At 37.8% G+C, this 19,270-nt stretch overlaps 1 protein-coding gene across 5 annotated transcripts in view; it reads left to right on the top strand.

Moving 5' to 3' along the window:
- Positions 1–136: 136 nt before the first annotated feature.
- Positions 137–19,270, top strand: part of ARFIP1 (ARF interacting protein 1) — a 133,359-nt gene continuing 114,225 nt past the window's right edge. For 2 of the 5 annotated variants that reach the window (XM_077770915.1, XM_077770920.1), the window contains exons 1-2: positions 137–404; positions 10,601–10,680. In XM_077770915.1, the coding sequence (XP_077627041.1) occupies positions 10,603–10,680 (78 nt within the window). In that variant the 5' untranslated portion in view covers positions 137–404; positions 10,601–10,602. The remainder of the gene's footprint in view (positions 405–10,600; positions 10,681–19,270) is intronic. The other 3 variants (XM_077770917.1, XM_077770916.1, XM_077770918.1) reach the window with 2 other exon arrangements.

Raw genomic sequence — 19,270 nt, forward strand, 5'->3', positions numbered from 1 at the left:
CGGGGCCAGCCTCCTGGAGTGGGGCGGAGGAGGCCTCGAGGGAGGCGCGCTGGCACCACCGAGATGTGGCTGGGGCGGGCCAGATCGAGAGAGAGAGGCCGTCCAGGGCCAAGGGCAACGCTACTTCCGGTCTCCTCACTTCCGGCTCCGCTGCTCTCTGTGCTGGTGCTGCAGGCCGGGTTAAGAAGCAGCCGGTTTGAGTGTCCTCGGCGGTTGGTCAGTGTGAGGCTGTGACAGCTGCATTTGTTCCCCGCCCCCGGGGATCCGAGGTGCGTGGGGGGAGGGGAAGAAGAAAAAGGCCCAGGTCGCGTTTCCGCTCACTCCTTGCCAGGTTTGAGGCTACTCCGGAGAGCAGCGGCAAGGATAATCCTCGACGTGAGAGCTGCTGGGTTCGCCGCAGACAGGTGAGGGCGGAGCTGGCCCGCCGGGAAAGAAGAGGGGGGCGGGGAGGAAGGCTGGTCTGAGGTAGTTGGCGGGGGTGGACACGTTGCTCCTGTGGAGCTTGCCATTCCAGACTTTCACTAGACACTTCTGTCCCAAGTCTGTGCCATATCTGCCCAAGGATTCGGCATTTGGTTTCTGCCCCGACCCCCGGTGTCCCGGAAACAGCCAGTGGAAAGGGAAGGACTGGCCCTTGGAGGGCTGAGCCCTCTCTTTGCATGCGTTAGGTGGGAGAGGGGGCGGCAGGATCCAGGGCTTTCTCGACTAAGTCTCGGGGTGGGCCACCTTTAGGTTGGGTGTCCAGTCTGTATTTTCCTTCTCCGCTCACTGCATCCCTCACTTCCTCTCTTCCGCAGTGAGAGGAATGGAGAGAGTGGTAGTCCCTCCAAGAGGTTCACAGGGCAGTGGTGCAGGGAGGAGCCTTGCCCAAGTAATGTCCCAAGTCTGACTGTGCTTGTGAGGACGGCCAAGGAATGCTGGAGCTTGGGAAGGAAGTCGTGCTGTCGTCTTCTCATCCGTTCCTTTTTGCCAAGTTACTGTTTACGTGTCTAGGAAAAGGAAAGGTTTTTGTTTTGTTTTTTAAAGGGCAGCTTCTAGACGCTTTTCCTTTTTACTTTATTGCTTCCTTTGTTTTGCTTTCATCTCCCTTTTGTACCCACAGATGTCAAAAGGTTTTTAGCTTACACTTCCCACAGATCCTTAAGCCACCCCCTGCTAGGATTTCTGTTCCTTCCCCTTGTTTTTCTCCTAGATTGAAGTACATGATTTCTCTTACGTGGTTCTTTTTTCTTTTTCAAGTTTCTATTTACCTTAGAGAGGGAGAGAGGGAGAGAGGGAGAGAAAGAGCACGAGTGGGGGAGGGGCAAAGAGAAAGGGAGAGCGAGTATCTCAGACAGGCTCCATGCTCAGAGCCGGACTCCGGGCTCTATCCCACCGCAGCGAGATCATGACTTGAGTCAGACCAAGAGTTGGATGCCTAACCGGCTTAGCCACCCAGGCGCTCCATCTAACGCGGTTCTCACTGATGAGGAAAAATGGAATATTTACAGAACTGTTCATAAACTTGTGCTTTGACCTACAGGCGTGTGCTACCCTTAGCCATTTAATTCACTTCATTGGCATAGAAATGTGCACCAGAGTTGGTTGTGTTAAAACAGTCTTATGTTAAGGCTGCAGGCCATTTCATTGCTGCTGTCTTAGAGTGACTACAATGGACTGTGTGTTTGTACTGCTTTAACCGTACTTTTTTTTGTTTTCCTTGCTCAACATGACCAACTTCCTCTCCTGACCATCAGGTCTAAGGCTCATTCCCTGAGAAAATAGAAAATATTTCTAATTTTACTTTTTGTATTAAAATCTCTGCCTCAGTTACTTTCATTCCTTTTCAAATTGATAAATTAGTTTGCCTTAATCATGGGTTACCTTGATGTACATGTTCTAAAAAGTCTAACTTTCAGGGGTCTTCCTCATTCCCATCTGTTAAATTATGTGCAGAGTTTTGTTTGAGTGCATTTGAGGGAGGGGGATTTGGGGTGATGGTCCATTAAAAAAATCAAATTCTCAAAGAAGATATGTAACCTCTAGATAGATTAAAAACTATTCCTTAGTGTCTTGTTCAAGTTAATGACAACTTTTTTTGTGGAGCTGTTAATTTTTCAAACAGTGAAGAGCTTGTATTGGGAGAGTAGAATGCAGAGATTCTAGCTTTAAATTGAAATCTCTTACTTAACTACTTTAAAACATGTGTGTTTCTAAATTCCTTCCTAGACCTAGAGAAGGAAGTAAGACTGCCTGCTTAACATAGTTCCTGATTTGTGGTTTTGAGGTTTCTTTTTAGGGATGGCTGTTTGTGGCCAATGCTGTGGAGGTCTATTGGATTTATAAATTAATGTGTTTGTTATTATTTAATACATATTAAATATCACCATCCTACTTGGTACATTCAGAATGAAAAAGTTAAGTTTTGGTTATCTTGTGCTTTCATTTTCTTGTTTTTCACCTGAGGCATTACGTTGGACTTTGGCTTTGCTAGGAATGGCAAATAAGATGGTTTAGCAGCGTGTTTCATAAGCTTTGGTATGTTGCTGCTTATCTAGTCATCCCCTTTCCCTCTATTCTATATTAGGTATTTTAATGATTGTTCTTTCATGTAAAAAATCAGTGTCCCTCCAAATGTAGTACGAGTTTAGTGTGTACTTGAACTTACCGATTTGGTTGCGAAGTGTTTATTGGTTGAGAGTTGAAGTTCTAAAATGTTTGACACTTGTTTCATAGAATGTTAGAACTTGAAGAGACATGTAGAGCAACCAGATTCTTCTCACAAAGTAAAAGGACTTCCTGCTGTCTAACATCCTCACTTGGGGGAGTAGAAAACATATTTTTATAAAGACAGGGGTATGCTAAATTAGTTTGTTTCTAAAAAGGTAATAACAGTCAGAAGGTAGGTTATAGCCAACACCATACCAACAGTTAACGTTTGTTTGCCTACTGTGTGCCAGGCCTTATGCTAATTGCTTTATGCGGTTATCGCATCTAATCCTCACAGCAACTTTTCCAGGGTGGCTAAAATCCCCGTTTTTATAGATGAAGACTGAAACTAAACGATTAACTGAGGCCAAAGTAATGTGCTCAAAATTACACTGGTGGAGCCAGGATTGAACCTAGGTTGTTTGACTCCAGACCGAGCTCTTAACTACTACTCTAGACTGCTTCTGCCATGTACATTGTTTTTGGTGTGACTTCGGGATATCTCACCTTACTCTCTATCAGCTGTTAAGAAAAGAATATCTTTTCCTTTATTAATCTTCAGTAGGTGAACACCTTGTTGAATGTCATACCTAAAAGTATGACAAAAAGAAATGAACTTGGAGAAAGCTTATGTAGTGTTACTTGGTAGAGTTTTACCATCAGGATGGATATAACTCTGTGTCTATGTGGAGTGTGTATGCGTTTATGACATGAAGAATGGAAAATGAGAAAAAGGTTTTAAGTAATAAACTTGGCTTTGTAAGATTCTGGAGGTATAAATACATTTGAGAATGACAAATTTGGGATGAAGAAAGGAATATTCAGGATGGAGAAAGGAATAATAAATTCAACAGGGAATTTAAGATAATATGGGTATGTAATGAAAAAACTAACAATGTATGTACAGACTGGAAAGAGTAATTCTACATAATGAAAGGGGATGATTTAGGGACCATGACAGCCTAAAACTAGGCAGCAGCAATAGTTCTAGTATGCATGGAAAAAGACTATAGAACGAAAGAATCTAAAACTAATCTTGTTGTCTTTGGTCTGCTAGCTTTAGGCAGGCATGGAAGTCACTGAATACCTCTTGCAGATTTTCAGCTGTTCTCTGCAAAAGTATATATTTTCTTTTTCCTTTATTCCTTTTCTCTTTCTTCTGTCTCTGATTCTCCTCCATGACTTCTAAACCTTTGTCTTACGATGGTCATAGGCAGGTGTTACTGGAAATTGCTCTAATCTTTTGTGAAAATAGGACAATATCTTTGCCATATTCTCATCTAAAATGTGTGACATTAGTGGCAAAGGGTGACAGTAATAAAGGGAGAAAGGTGAGTGGACTATAAGTGTTTATTTTTTGCAGTTTCAAGGTTGAGTTCTAGAGATAGTGGCTGTCTAAAAGGATTTCCAAGGTGTTTGGAGATGGGGGTGGGAAGGATAAAACTCAGAGAGTAACTTGGGCCATTGTGCTACTTCTAACAAAAGGGTTAAAAATCTAGATCTTCATATATGAGTATATGTTAATTATAGATTATTTCTTAAAGATGGATTTATAGATTATTTTTATTTTGTTCTCTCTGTATTTCCTAATTTTTCTCTGTGGCGTATTAATTACTTTTAAAATTAAAAATATGTTTAATTAATACAAGTAACATATACTCTTGAAATTAAAATTCAAGTAGTATAATGTGCAGATGGAATGAAAGTTTCTAGTGCTCTAATCCTTCTATTACCCACAACCACTCTCAGTTAATTTGCAAGGTAGTTGTTGGGGATCAGAAGAAATAGATGAAGGAGTTCTAAACCAGCTCTGATACTGTAGCGACTAGCCACGTGTGGCTATTTAAATTGGTTAAAATAAACTAGGATTAAAGGTTCAGTTCCTTGACACCAGTCATATTTCAGGTGCTCAGCCGCCACCTGTAGCTAAGTGGCTACTTTATCGGACAGCGCAGGTATAAAACATTCCCAACAATGTTTGCCAGCCCTCCTAAAACTTTAAAATACTTCATGATTAGTGACATAATTACTGTACTATTGAACGAAGATTTAGAAAAAACTCTGTATTCCCCATGGTGCCTAGCAATTTTTGTTTTAGCTGATGAAATATTATTGCCATATTCTCTCTCAGCTTTTGTTTTAATTTAAACCACATGGTCAAAGTCTAATGTTTTTCTTGGATATTTGGGGATTATAGTTAGCTGCTTTTCTAGGCTAAAGATGACAGCTTTTCTAAGGGCGTGTTTTCTATCTCTGTGCCCTAGGCCTGTATATCTTGCTCTTTAGTTGGCACCCTCTCTCTTGAACATATTAAAGTTCTCTCAAATACAATATGTCTAGAACTAAATTGATTTCGCCCTCACTCCACCCCCCCAAAAAAAACAAAACAAAAAAAACAAATATTCAGATTTCTTTGCTCCTTATTTCAGTGAGTGACTCCATTATCTTTCTAGTTGTGAAGCCCAGAAAACTAGGAGTGGTCCTTAATAACTCCCTCTCCTGGTTACTGTCAACAAATTTTATTACTCTTGAATTTGTTTGATTATCTCTTGAATCTGTTTACTTCTTTCCATTTCCACTGCTACTGCTTTCGTTGTTACCATCATCTTGCCTGAAATTTTTACAGTAGCCTCCATTCTTCTGCCCACTTCTATCTTGGCCCCTTGCTAATCCATTATCCATCTTGAAGGCATAGTGGTTTGTTTTGAAACCTGCATCTGATTGTCACTCTTTTCTCCTCCCCAATCTTTCTGTGGCTTGCTTCTAGGATAAAAATAAAACCCCTTAATAATACTTAACTCATCCTCACCCTCCAGCCACATCTTTTACTATGTTCTGCTTAACTCCACTTCAACCATGCTGGCCACCTTTTAGGTTTTTGTACCTGACTTGCTCTTTGCCATTACAGGGCCCTTGAACATGCTTTTTTCCCTGTCTGGATTACTCTCTTACTTTTCATTTCACTTATTAGCTCCTAACTATCTTTCACACTTCGACTGAAGTTTTGTTTCCTTAGGGAATACTCTAACCTCCCAGATTAGGTACTCTAACCACCCAGATCATACATTTATCACAACTACAATTTACATTTTGTGTGTATAATTATATGGTTGTCATTCTCTTCTACTGCATCTAAACTCCATGAAGATAGGGACCAAATCTTATTTTCTATTTTGGCTTATTTTTAAATCCCTATCATCTAGCTCAGTACCTCATACCTAAATATTGATTGAATTTCCAAGTATATGGTATTAAAGATTTCAGTTCATGAAATTTTATTTATAATATAGGATTTTGAAAATGAATATTTTTAATATAGTAGTTAAATTGACAGTTACACTTTTTCTTAAGTGCATGAAAACAAGTTTTAATAATACAAGTTTATATTAATTATTGAAAATGAATTATAAAATATAGAACAGTATTCTTAGATTATTTTATAATGAACTCTTATTTTAGAGCAATTTTAGACTTATAGCATTATTGCAGGTAGTGTGAAGATTCCTGTATACCCCATGCCCAGCTTCCCCTGTTACTAACATACAGCATTAGTGTGGTGCCTTTGTCACAATTCATAAACCAATATTCAGATGTACTAATGTTTGTTCAGATTGCCTCAGTTTTCTCCTAATGTCCTTTTTCTGCTCCAAAATACTACATTACATTTAATTGTCATGTGTCCTCTTGGTTTTGACCAGTTCTCAGACTCCTTGATTTTGATTCAAGTTGATAGTTTTGAGTTACTGGTCAGGTATTTTGTAGACTGTCCCCCAACCGAGATTTGTCTGATGCTCATTTTAGGATTAGACTGGGTAATATGTTTTTGGGAGGAGGACCCACAGGGATAAAGTGATATTCTCATCATATAAAGAGTAAATACTATCAGTGGTTGTTGTTGACTTAGTCACCTAGCTTGAGATTGGGTTTGTTAGGTTTGCCTCACCCCACCTTTGCATATTATACTTTTTATAAAAAAGTCATTATATGAAGTACATGCTTAAGAAGTAGGGAGTTATGTTCCATCTTCTTAGCAGTGGAGTATGTACATAAATTTTTTGGAATTCTTCTGCAAGGGAAATTTGTTTCCTTGTCCTCATTTATTAACTTATTCAGTCATTTATTTATATGAATATTCACTCATGGGTATTTATTTTATACTCTAAGATATAATCCAGTACTACTTTATTTCTTTTGTTGCTCACATTGCTCCAGCTTTGGCTATTGGGAGCTCTTTTAGTTGGTTTTTATATTCCTTTGACATATCCCTATCATTGTGAGGATTTTGTTTTTGTTTGGTTTGTTGTTAGGATTTTTTTTTTTTGAATATTTTTTATTTATTTCTAGGAGAGAGAGAGAGGCAGCGTGAGCAGGGGAGGGTCAGAGAGAGAGGGAGTCACAGACTGAAACAGGCTCCAGGCTCTGAGCCGGCAGTCAGCACAGAGCCCGACGCGGGGCTCGAACCCACGAACCGCGAGATCATGACCTAAGTGAAAGTCGGACGCTTAACCGACTAAGCCACCCAAGCGCCCCATGTTGTTAGGATTTTTTTAAAGCACATCTTTATTTTCTAGCACTACAAGATGTTCAGGCTCATCTTGTATATTTCCTGCCCCAGTCCTAGAATTAGCCATTTCTCCAAGGAGTGCTGGTTCCCTTTATTGGAGAATGGTATTAGAAACCAATATCTGGGCACTATGTGTGCTCATTCTGGCTGTAGTTGCTTCTAAGAAATATACACCAAGTCATGTAAATACATATATATATAAATATTTTTATATGTCACTATCTGTATCTGTGTTTAAAGTTGTATTCTTATATTATTTATTCTGATCTTTTTTCCATTGAAAAAATATTGAGGGGTTTACTTTATATAGTTTTGGGAATTTAGTAACAATTAAAGTAACTCTCCAGTTCTTTCGGTTCTTGGTTGGCCTCACCGCTAATGTTCTGGAACACTCTAGTTTTGTATGAAGAATGAGGCCATAGTACACTGAATAATTTAGTTTATTTATAGCTCATTTTCTTTTCAGGGAGTAATTTAGTTTTGAGACTCTTATCATTTTACTTCTCATTGGTTTCTCTGAAACACAATCTAAATGGGAAAATAAGACTTCTCCAGTTAATTTTATTACTTTGTTGAAAGTTAGTAATGATGGTGCAGATGGGAATAGTTGAATATTGATTTTTATTTATTACTATTATTTTTTTAAGTTTGTGTTTAGTAACCTATACATCCAGCATGGAGCTCAAGCTTATGACCCTAACATCAAGAGTTGATTGCTTTTCCAGCTGAGCCAGCCAGTCACCCCTGAATATTGATTTTTAAATTGTTTCCCATTATTATCTATAATTGAGAATTAACTATATTTTGTCAAAGCTTTCAATTTTTGAATTGTCTAGACTGATGTGCAATGTAATCTTAACTTATTACTTAAACACTTAAAACACCTAAAAGGACTTGTAAGTGTATGGCAAAATAGCTTTTACAATGGTATTTAGAGAGGTGCCTGGGTGGCTCAGTCGGTTAAGCCTCTGACTTTGGCTCAGGTCATAATATCATGGTTTGTGGGTTTGAGACCCACGTCAGGCTCTATGCTGACAGTTTAGAGCCTGGAGCCTGCTTTGGACTCTACCTCTCCCCCCCCCCCCGGTNGAATTAACAGAAACATGTATTTTCTTATATCCCCTTTGTTCTTATATGAAGGTAGCATACCTCTAAGTATTTTTGGACTTTGCTTTTTTCACTTAACTATATATCCTGGAAATCCATATCATAGAGATCTTCCTCATTTTTTTAATAGATGCATAGTCATCCATTCATTGGCTGTGCCATGGTTTAATTCAGTCACTTTCGCTATGTATAGACATTTAGGCTATTTCCAATATTTTATATTTATGAAGAATACTGTAATGTCTCTGTATTTTTGTATTGCTGGAGGTATATTTCTAAGATGGGCTTCTAGAAATGAGATTGGTGGGTACAGTAGTAAGTGCATATGTGATGATGATCTTAGGCATCACCAAAGTTCCCTTCAGAATGGTTGTACCACTTTGTATTCCCATCAGCAGTGTATGAGAGTGCCTGTTTTTCCTCACTTCCCCATGAACAGAAAGTTTTGTTATATTTAAAATGTTTTTGCCAGTCTGGTAGGTGAGAAATGGTATCTTGGTGTTGTTTTAACTTGCACTTCTCTAATTATGAGTGAATTTGAACATTTTTATATTTTGGAGGACTATTTTAATGTCTTTTTATGTGTGTGAATTTTCTGTTCATGTTTTTTTTTCCTGTTTTCAGTCTGGTTTTTGAGTTTTTTACCTTTGTTTTGAAGAGTTCTTTACAGTAGTCTCCTCTTGTCTGTGGGGGATACATTCCATCCAAGTACTAACCAGGCCCGACTCTGCTTAGCTTCTGAGATCAGATGAGATCGGGCGTGTTCAGGGTGGTATGGCCGTAGACTGTGGGGGATACATTCCAAAACTGCCAGTGGACGCCTGAAACTGGATTGTACTGAACCCTTTATATACTGTGTTTTTTCCTACACATACATACCTATGATAAAGTTTAATTTATAAACTAGGCATGTTAACAGGTTAACAGCAGTAAAATAGAACAGTTATAACCTATGGTGTAATAAAAGTTCTGTGATTGTGGTCTTTTTCTCTCTCTCAGAATATTTTGTTATACTGTACTGACCCTTCTTCCTATGGTAATGTGAGATGAGAAAATGCCCATGTGATGAGATGAAGTTGAAGTGAACGATACACACATTGTGATGCAGTGTGAAGCTGCTATTAATTTTCTCATAATATACCAGGAGGAGGAACATGTGCTAACTGACCACAGTTGACTGTAGGGAACTGAGACGCAAGAGACTAATATCCCTACCATGTACAGTAGTCACTCCTTAGCTGCAATTTTACTTTCTCCAGTTTCAGTCACCCAAGGTCATGATTGGAAATCATGTTGAGAAAGTCTCCCTTAATTCCTTTTTCCCTTGAGTATTGAATTTTGAATGGATGTTGCATTTTGTCATATCTCTCAACATATGTGAAGAAAACTGTATTTTTTCTCTTAGATTTATGAATACAGTATATACTAATCAGTTTCCTAATTGAGCTAGTTTTGTATTCCTGAGATAAATCCCACTTGTTCATATTGTATTATTTTCTTAAAGTGGTATTGGGTTTGGTTTACAAATTGTAAAATTGTTCCCTCTAGTGTATTTCAAAAGTAAAAATTTGTTTTTTTGCATTATAATACCTAACGTGGTATCTTGTAATTATTTGTCTCCTTGATTAGATTCAGAGTACTTGTAGGCCATGAATTTGATTTTACTCTTCTTTCTCCTTAGTGCCTCGCAGAGTTCTTCATGTATAATTGGCATTCTGTAAATGTTGTTGCATAAGTTAGAAGCAGAAGTAGCTCATTAAGCTTTTTATTTAATGAAATCGGATTATAGTGTTTCACTTTGAGAATGAATACTCATGTCTGTGTTATCAGTATGAAAGAGCACCGCCAGGGAGGGAGAAGAGGTCTGAGTGCTAGTCTAAAACTTTGGTTTTGTGTAGGCCATGAATAACTGATCTTTTGTATATGAGTTTTCCATCTGTCAAATCAAGTTTATGCTCTGGTCGTTTAAATTTTGTTTCATATTAAAAATGTTTTATGAAATTATTTTTAATATTAAGGTATATATTTTCACATTCTGCATAAATGCTTTTTCTGAAATTTTGTTTTTAGAATTATTTACCTGTTATGATCAGTGGATACTGATGTGGTCGTAGATATTTTTGCAAAGCAACAATCTGACTACAAATCAGTTGTTACAGAATATTTATAAGAATATCAGTGAGATTATACAGCTTTTTAAACTAAATTATTTAATGTGTGCTTAACACATTTTACTTTTAGGTATGTCTGACTGCAGCAATGATACTACAACTCATGGTGCATCTAAACCAGGCACAGAAGAAGTCGAGTCTAATTCCAAGGTGATTGGATGGTATTTCTATGGTCTTATGAAATCAGCCCATCTCAATCAGTTTTAGACTGTCCAGATTGACTCAGTTGGTCAAAACATGGGCCATTCTGAATAAACTCTTTTACACACATAAACACAGTAAATGAGTGCGAAGAGAGAAATTTCTTCATAATGGGAAGTTGTTATTTGCCTTCAGGCATCTAAAATTCTAGACTATACTTGTTAAAGATGAATGTAAAAGTTGGGGGTCAAACTGTAGTTGTTGGGTTTTTAAAAAATTTTTATTTATGTATTTTTATTTTAAAGTGAGCACGTGAGTGGGAGAGAGGGGGAAAGGGAGAGAGAAAGAGAATCCACACTCAGCACAGAGCCTGACATGGGGCTCAAAACCATGACCCTGGGATCATGACTTGAGCTGATATTAGGAGTCAGATGCTCAACCAACTGAGCCACCCAAGGGCCCCAAACTGTAGTTTTTAATATAAATATGAAATGAGATTTCTTTTGAAATAATACAGTAATGGGTTCATATTTGAGCTTGTCTACTCCTGTATATTCTCTTTAGTTAGCTATGCGTTAGAATCCAAGTGTAGAGTTAAAAAAAACAAAAACCTGGACATAACTTTCAACTCACTGAATATAAATCTGTAGTGGTAAGACACCGGGCCATATGGGATTTTTTTGCTTTTATTTTTGTTTCTTTTTGGAAGTTCTACAAATGATTCTAACCATTTTGATGATTCAGCAAACCACTAGTTTATTGGATTAAGGAAAGAGATGTGAAAAAGTTAATTTTATATTGAATTCAAGTTATCATATGTTTTTTGAATACCTAATACTAGTAAAACCTCTCACATTTATAGTTCTTAATGATTTACAGAGTAACACTTTTTATATTGTCCCATTTTGAATGTTAGAACAATTTGGTATCATTCAGTTAAGTAATTAGAACAACTATTGTTTTCCCCATTTATTTATTAATCATACTTTCAGAGAGATAGTGACTGACTTAGAGGAATTGGCAAGCCTGGAACACTCCATGGGGTCTACAGTGTTTCTGAACCAGTTTACCGTCAGTTTATGTGCATGATGCTAGATGTATTACATTTTCAAGCCAAGACACCGTGAATCTGTCTGAAAGCTTTAATGTAGGATTTAGAGCTAGATACTTTACTTTTAGTCCAAAAGTCAAAGATAAGTTCTTGTTGGCAAAATATGTATTATCTGGGGGAGGATTCAAGATTCTTTGTGATTTAAAATAGTTTGGCTATTTATTATTCATCAGAGCAATGTTTTAGTTATATTTAGTTCAGAGAGACCAGGAAATTATGTATACTATATTTATCTTAAGTCATGGATTTAATTTTTTATGATCATATCTCAGAATATGTACTGTTGAGAGCTGACCAGAGGAGGTTACATGCATGTGAACTACAGCATGTTGGCAGCCCAGCCAATGAAAGGATTCATAAAAAATGAAAGTACTGTGTCTGTGGTTTACCACTGTGAGTTTCGTCTGTGTGAATGTCACTCACATAGATGCTAAACTCGAAATTTCTTGCTTAATAGAGTATTAATCCTGGATGATAATGACCTGAAGGAAACCACTGGCAAGTAACTGTTCTGAAAATTTAATGTATATTAACATTAAAATCCAGGTTAAGTATTCCCTACATTTTTGGCCACACCTGTTGTGCACTGTTCATAGGGAATATTGTAATTTTTTAAAAAAGACCAGATGTGAGTATAGTCTGAATTTATGTCAAAATTTAAAAGTACTGTATGTGTTTACAGTTCACCAGAGTAGGATCTAGGGATATTTTAGATTTAAAATTTCCCTTTTAGGGTTGCCTGGGTGACTCAGTTAAGCCAGCAGGCTTCACACTGACGGCATGGAGCCTGCTTGGGATTCTCTCTTTCCTCTCTCTGTCTCTCCTCCACTTGAGAATTCTGCCCCCCCCCCATAAATAAATGTTTAAAATTCCCTCATTATTAGTATGATACTGACTTGATCCTGGCTTTTTTTCAAAGTCCATGGTGAAAACAATTTTGGGGGTCAGATTTGCTTACAAAAATTTTTCTTATGGGGTGCCTTTGTGGCTCAGTTGTTAATGTGTTCAACTCTTGATTTTGGCTCAGGTCATGATGTCATGGTTGTGTGATCCATGCTGAGCAGGAGCATGCTTGGGATTTTCTCTCTCCCTCTTTCTCTGCCCTGCTTGATCTTTCTCTCTCTCAAAATAAACATTTTTTAAAAAGGAGTTTTCTTTTAATATATTTCTGAATGTATTATGGCTGTTAACTTCTTAAATGTTCTATGTAGCAGACCTTTCAGTAATTCAGACTACTTTTCAAGCTTGGCACATCACTGATGGTCAGTTTGATGAATGAATGTTTACTCCACTATATAAATGATATATGTATATTGGTTTCTTAGGAATAGAATATGATGACATGGATGATAGTTTTCATTTCTTTAAAAACAAAAAAAAAACAACAGCAAAAACTCCAGCTCTTTTAACTGAGCCAAAAGCATTGTCAACCCTGGATAAGAAGAGACAGAGTTCATTTAGGTTCTATAAGGTGAATTGCCTTGCTCATGATCACTCAGCCAGGTAACTGTAGAATCCAGGGTAATTTCCTAACTCTCAACTAAATGATGTTTCTGCTAAAATATGTATCTCATCAGTGACCATAAAAATGTGTGGGGTTTTTGGTTGTTTTGTTTGTTTGTTTAATGACATCAGGTTTTTTCTTTCTAAGTTAAAAAAGGAAGAAGAAAACATGAGCTTGGCTTGCTCTGTACTCTCGTCCAGTCTTGATTAGAGCAGATGAAGGTGGATTTTGTTCTTTTTATTTTTAATGTTTAAACTTTATACCTGGAAATGTGTTTAAACTGCTGCTTCTATATCTGTAGGCACCATTCACTGAGAGTCTGTTGGTGCCAGACACCGTATGGTGTTTTATACATTTATTATATCATTTAATACCATAATAACTCTGTTTGCAGTTGAGGTTTTCTCCCTCATTTTAAATTTAGACAACAAAGACCTGAAAAGGCGAATATAGCTAATGAGGAACAGAGCTGTGGTTTGAAACCAAATTAAAGTAAATTTAAGAAACTAAATAGGGAAAATTATTATTTAAAGGTAGAAACAAGGATATTGGGAAAACAATCAAATAAGATATTTTTAACAACAAAAAAGGAAAGAAAGAAAAATAGTTCTGTTAGGGATTTATTAGTGTGTTCTAGGATTAATGCCTGAATTCTTTTTCTGTCTACTCTTCAATATAGTAACACTAATACATATATCAGGTTTTTTGTTTTTTTTTGTTTTTATCTGAGAGAGAGAGAGATGGCGTGAGCAGGGGAGGGTCACAGAGAGGGAGACACAGAATCTGAAACAGGCTCCAGGCTCTGAGCTGGCTGTCTGCACAGAGCCCGATGCGGGGCTCGAACCCACGAACCGTGAGATCATGACCTGAGCTGAAGTCGGATGCTTAACCGACTGAGCCACCCAGGCGCCCCTACGTATATCAGTTTCTAATATCCAAAAAGTATATGCAAATATTTGAATTTTTCTTTTACGTAAGTAACTCAGAGGTCTAAAAAGGGAATAGAGGGGCGCCTGGTGGCTCAGTCAGTTAAGCCTCCGACTTCGGCTCTGGTCATGATCTCACGGTTCGTGGGTTTGAGCCCCGTGTCGGGCTCTGTGCTGACAGCTAGCTCAGAGCCTGGAGCCTGCTTCGGATTCTGTGTCTCCCTCTCTCTCTGACCCTCCCTGCTCACACTGTCTCTCTCTCTCTCTCAGAAATAAATAAAACATTAAAATTTTTTTTAAAAAGTAAAAAGGGAATAGAGATCCTGCATTCTAGGTCCATGTTAATTAATAGAGGAAATTTAAAATGAAATGTAGAATGATAATGTCTGTAGAGTGGTACAAATAAAGAATTTTGGCAGTTCAGAGGAGTATCAGCCAGGAATATCAATGCAAGTGGCATTTTGAACTGAGTTTTACAGTGTGGGTAGAATTTGAGCAGATGAGTGATGATGGTCACTACTTGAGCAAAGGCACAGAGAAAGGAAGTTGAGAGACATGTATGGGAAAGTATGAATAATTAAGTTTGATTTAATAGGGTAAGTATAATTGGTGGAAAGAAGATAGTCCAGGTCATGGAAGGATTTTGAGTGTCAAGAGGAGTTTGCTTAAGGGGTGCTTGGGCGGCTCAGTCAGTTAAGTGTCCGACTTAGTTAAGCCGGTTAAGTGTCGGCTCAGGTCATGATCTCACAGTTTGTGGGTTCGAGCCCCGCATTGGGCTCTGTGCTGACAGCTAGCTCAGAGCCTGGAGCCTGCTTCAGATTCTGTGTCTCCCTCTCTCTCTGACCCTTCACTGCTCACACTATCTGTCTGTCTGTCTGTCTGTCTCTCTCTCTGAAATAAAAAAAAAAACATTAAAAAATTAGAAAAAAAAAAAGGAGTTTGCTTTTGTGTTGTAAACATATTGGGGAGGGAGACAGACATGTTAAACATACACATAAATATTTTTATAATGTAATAAAGTCTGCTGTAATGCAGGATAAAGGGGTAATGAGTGATGAAAACTGAATTTGTGTTAATTGGTCAGGGAAGGCCCTTCTTAGATGATGTTCCAGTGGAAACCTGAATGAGGTCAAGGAGAATCACATGAAAATCTGGGAATATGAACTTTCCAGAAAGAGAAAAGAAGGGCAAAAATAAGATTGGTGGGTTTGAGGGACAGTGTTGAGGGCTCTGTGGCTGGAACTGAGTGTCAGTGGGGAAAGAGTGGGAGGAAATGTGGTTCAGGTGGTAGCTGGCAGCTGAGATTGGCTTCATGTAGAAAAGAGAATAACAGCAGATGAGAAAGTTGGGGGAAGCTTTGAAATGCAGTGTTCAGGTAGCACCTGGTTGGAAATAGAAGACAAATTACATGTTGATACTAATATATTAAAACATGTTTAGGGGGGAGCACCTGGGTGGCTTAGTTGGTTAAGCCTCCGACTTTCGCTTGGGTCATGATCTCGCGGTCCGTGGGTTCGAGCCCCGCATTGGGCTCTGTGCTGACTGCCAGCTCAGAGCCTGGAGCCTGTTTCAGTCTGTGACTCCCTCTCTCTCTGACCCTCCCCTGCTCACGCTGTCTCTCTCTCTCCTAAAAATAAATAAAAATATTAAAAAAATAAAAAATAAAACAAAAACAAAACATGTTTAGGGGACACTTGCAACATATGAAGTAAAGGCTAGATAGTAAATGAATTCCCATATATTCATCATCCAGATTCAATAGTTATCTGGATTTTACCACAATTGCTTTATCCATCCCTTTTATAATAGGTTTGAGAGTCATATTCCTTTTAAAACCATGAAGTCTTTGAGATAGATAGAAGAAAGTAGAAAAGGAGAAGGCCACAAATAATGACATTTGGATTCCATTTTAACTGTCTTGATATTGGTCTGTTTTATAAAAGCCTGTTTAGCAAGGGTAGCTGTGATTGCAAGTGTTAGTGTTGACGGACCTATTCCAGTATTTGTCTTGTTGGAGCCGAGCGGAAACCAACGTGCTAGAATTATGACATCTTTATATAAAGTAGCATTTTCTATTTTCAAAGCAATTTCATATTTGACTCTTATGGTATATAGGTGAGGTTAATAATCTCATTTTATAAGATGGAAATTGAAACTTAGGAAAATTTATAAACTTATAAAAACGGGCAGAGCTGGTCCTTAAGTCCATGTTTCCTGATAATGTTGGTTAGTTCTCATGAAACTTCATGCATGAGATTTACTCACATAATACTTTTGAACTATGTTGAATTAACACTTTATAATAAATACATTAACCATTTTTAAAAGAAGGTCCTATTTTTAGTAATACAGAAGGAAATTTCAAAGACGATTTGAATTATGAGTTTAATATAATTGCTTTCTCTCTTTGTAGGCAAACAAAAATGTAAATAATTTCATCTAACACAGAAGGCATTTGTGCTTTTTGGTATTGGGACAAAGTCTGGTCTCTGTTGACATGCATAATTACCCCAGTGAACACTACGACCTTCATTGTCTGAAGCCATAGCTAGAACAATTAGAGTTAAATATTTATGGCTACTTTCTCTTCTTTCACACTGTTTACATTCTTCATTGCTCTTTTGTCTCAAATTGGTTGAAATTAAGAACTTAGTCCTTTAACTTAGAAGAAAATAGAGCTATGTGATTGAACAATATACCTACTGAATATATGCATCAGTGAACTGAGCACTGAAAATATTTCACAGAAATTTTTAATAATTCTCAAATAACCCTTTTTAAATGACAGATCTAAGAAAGAATTGGAAAAGCTTGAAGCTTATTATTATATCACTTTATTTTTGCTTGCTCAGTGGTCAATTGGAATAAAAAACGTTAAATGTGTGTGTTTTAGAAGATACAGTGGCTTGTATAGTTCCAGAAGCCTAAGGCTAAAACAAGTTCTTTTATATCTTTTTTAGAAAGTTTTTCTTTTTTTTTTCAAGACCTTTATTTACATTCTTAATTTTTTTAATTTTTTTGTTGTTTTTGTAGCTTATTTTATTTTTTTAATTCCAGGCTCTCAATTCTTTGTTTTGTTTTTCTTATTGTCAAGTTGGTTTCCTTTAGAAAGTTTTTCTACCTCGTTCCTAAGCTTTGTAGAAATTAGCTTTATCATTAATAAGGTAATAAATCAATAACAATAAGAAATATATTTCCAGTATGCTTTCTCTTTCCTTACTTTTGGGGTGCCTCAGTGGCTCAGTCAGTTAAGCGTCATACTTTGGTGCAGGTCATGATCTCACGGTTCATGGGATCAAGCTGCATGTTGGGCTCTGTGCTGACACTTCAGAGCCTGGAGCCTGTTTTGGATTCTGTGTCTCCCTCTATCTCTGCTCCCCCCCATGCCCCTACTCATGCTGTTTCTTTCTCTCAAAAATAATAAACATTTAAAAAAATTTTTTTAAGTTAGATTTTTAGTTTGGGTGAGTTTTGTTTATGTTGTATCCTTAATTTCCATGGGATGTTCACCTATAAATGTTGACTGTCATTTGTAAAGCCTTTTTAAATGTTAATGTCAAGGTATATTTTTAGAATTTGAAAAACGTAAGTTGTACTAGAAAAAAAATTACATGAGGAGCTTTTTTTCTTTTAGCCTAGGTTTTTGGTAACCATAGAAGAGGTTATAGACTGGAAGTTGGATTAACAGGGAGAAGAGTTGTTGTACATCCTGAGGGTGAAGATGAAGTTAGTAGATATTTGGTTGCCTAATTGGCCAAGTTGGAGACAGAGGAGAGAATGGTATGAGAAGCAGCTGGAGGAGTAGTTAAGGGTCAGACAGCAAGCAGTTTTATGAGCCATGTTATAGTTCTTGTGTTGAAAAAGTTTTGCTGGAGTGATGGACATTGTTAAACCGTTCGGCAAAGGAGGGCATGGAGAGAGTAATTCTCCCCCCAATCAATTGGTCTCATGCTTTGGAATGGGTTATTTCTATGACATTAAAGTATTAAGACTAGTGTAAGTAGCAGTTTATAGCATCAGGCTAATTAGAGTCTTTCATCCTTGACACCGTGATATATTTTGCTGGATGATTTTTTATTGTGGGGGATTATCCTGTGTGTTGTAGGATGTCTGGCAATATCCCTCTCCTGTCCCTTCAGGATGCCAGTAGCACACCATCCGCAGCTAGAAGAACCAGAGATGTCTCCAGACATTGATAAATGTTTGGGGGAGGGGGTGTGCAGTTCAACTTGGTTAAGAACCATTGAGTTATCAGGATCATTGATAACATATATGTATTTTTTGGCAGTTGATGCCATTTGTAGTAACAGACTTGGTATCCTGAAGCTCCTGATTCACAGACGTCCTAGCTTAATTCTGCATTTGCCCATTGTGAGGAGTAGGAAGTTCCGGGATACAGCTATCTCTAGGGCTTTGGTGTTAACAAGACAGGGCTAATGATGTACTTGGAGGCTGATGCTTCATTCTTGAGTTGTTGGAAACAAGGGTCAGGTAAAGACAGTGCTACTCTATGCATGATGATATGGAAATAGAGGAAACAACAGTACAGGTTGTCAGCATTAAGAAAGCAGTAGGTTTGATTCACATAAAAATCTGAAAGCATATATATTGGTTGGCATGGCCCGATGATGTATTTTAGTCACCTTTATTTTTTTTTTTACAAATAGTTTATTGTCAAGTTGGTTTCCATGTAACACCCAGTGCTCATCCCCACAAGTGGCCTCCTCCATGTCCATTTCCCCTCTTCCCCCCCCACACCCGTCAGTCCTCAGTTTGTTCTCAGCATTCAAGAGTCTTTCATGGTTTGCCTCTCTCCCTCTCCCCCACTATTTGCCCCTTCTTCTCCCCCACGGTCCTCCGTTAAGTTCCTCCTAATCCTCCTATACATGNCTTTTAATCTTGATGAGGTCCCAACAGTTTATTTTTTCTCCTGATTCTTTTGCTTCTGGGGATGTGTCAAGTAAGAAATTGCTGCAGTGGAGGTCAAGGAGATTGTTTCCTGCTTTCTCCTCTAGGGTTTTGATGGTTTCCTGTCTCATGTTCAGGTCCTTTATCCAT

This window comes from Crocuta crocuta, unplaced genomic scaffold, assembly GCF_008692635.1.
Source record: "Crocuta crocuta isolate KB4526 unplaced genomic scaffold, BGI_CrCroc_1.0 scaffold166, whole genome shotgun sequence".
Classification (NCBI taxonomy): Eukaryota; Metazoa; Chordata; class Mammalia; order Carnivora; family Hyaenidae; genus Crocuta; species Crocuta crocuta.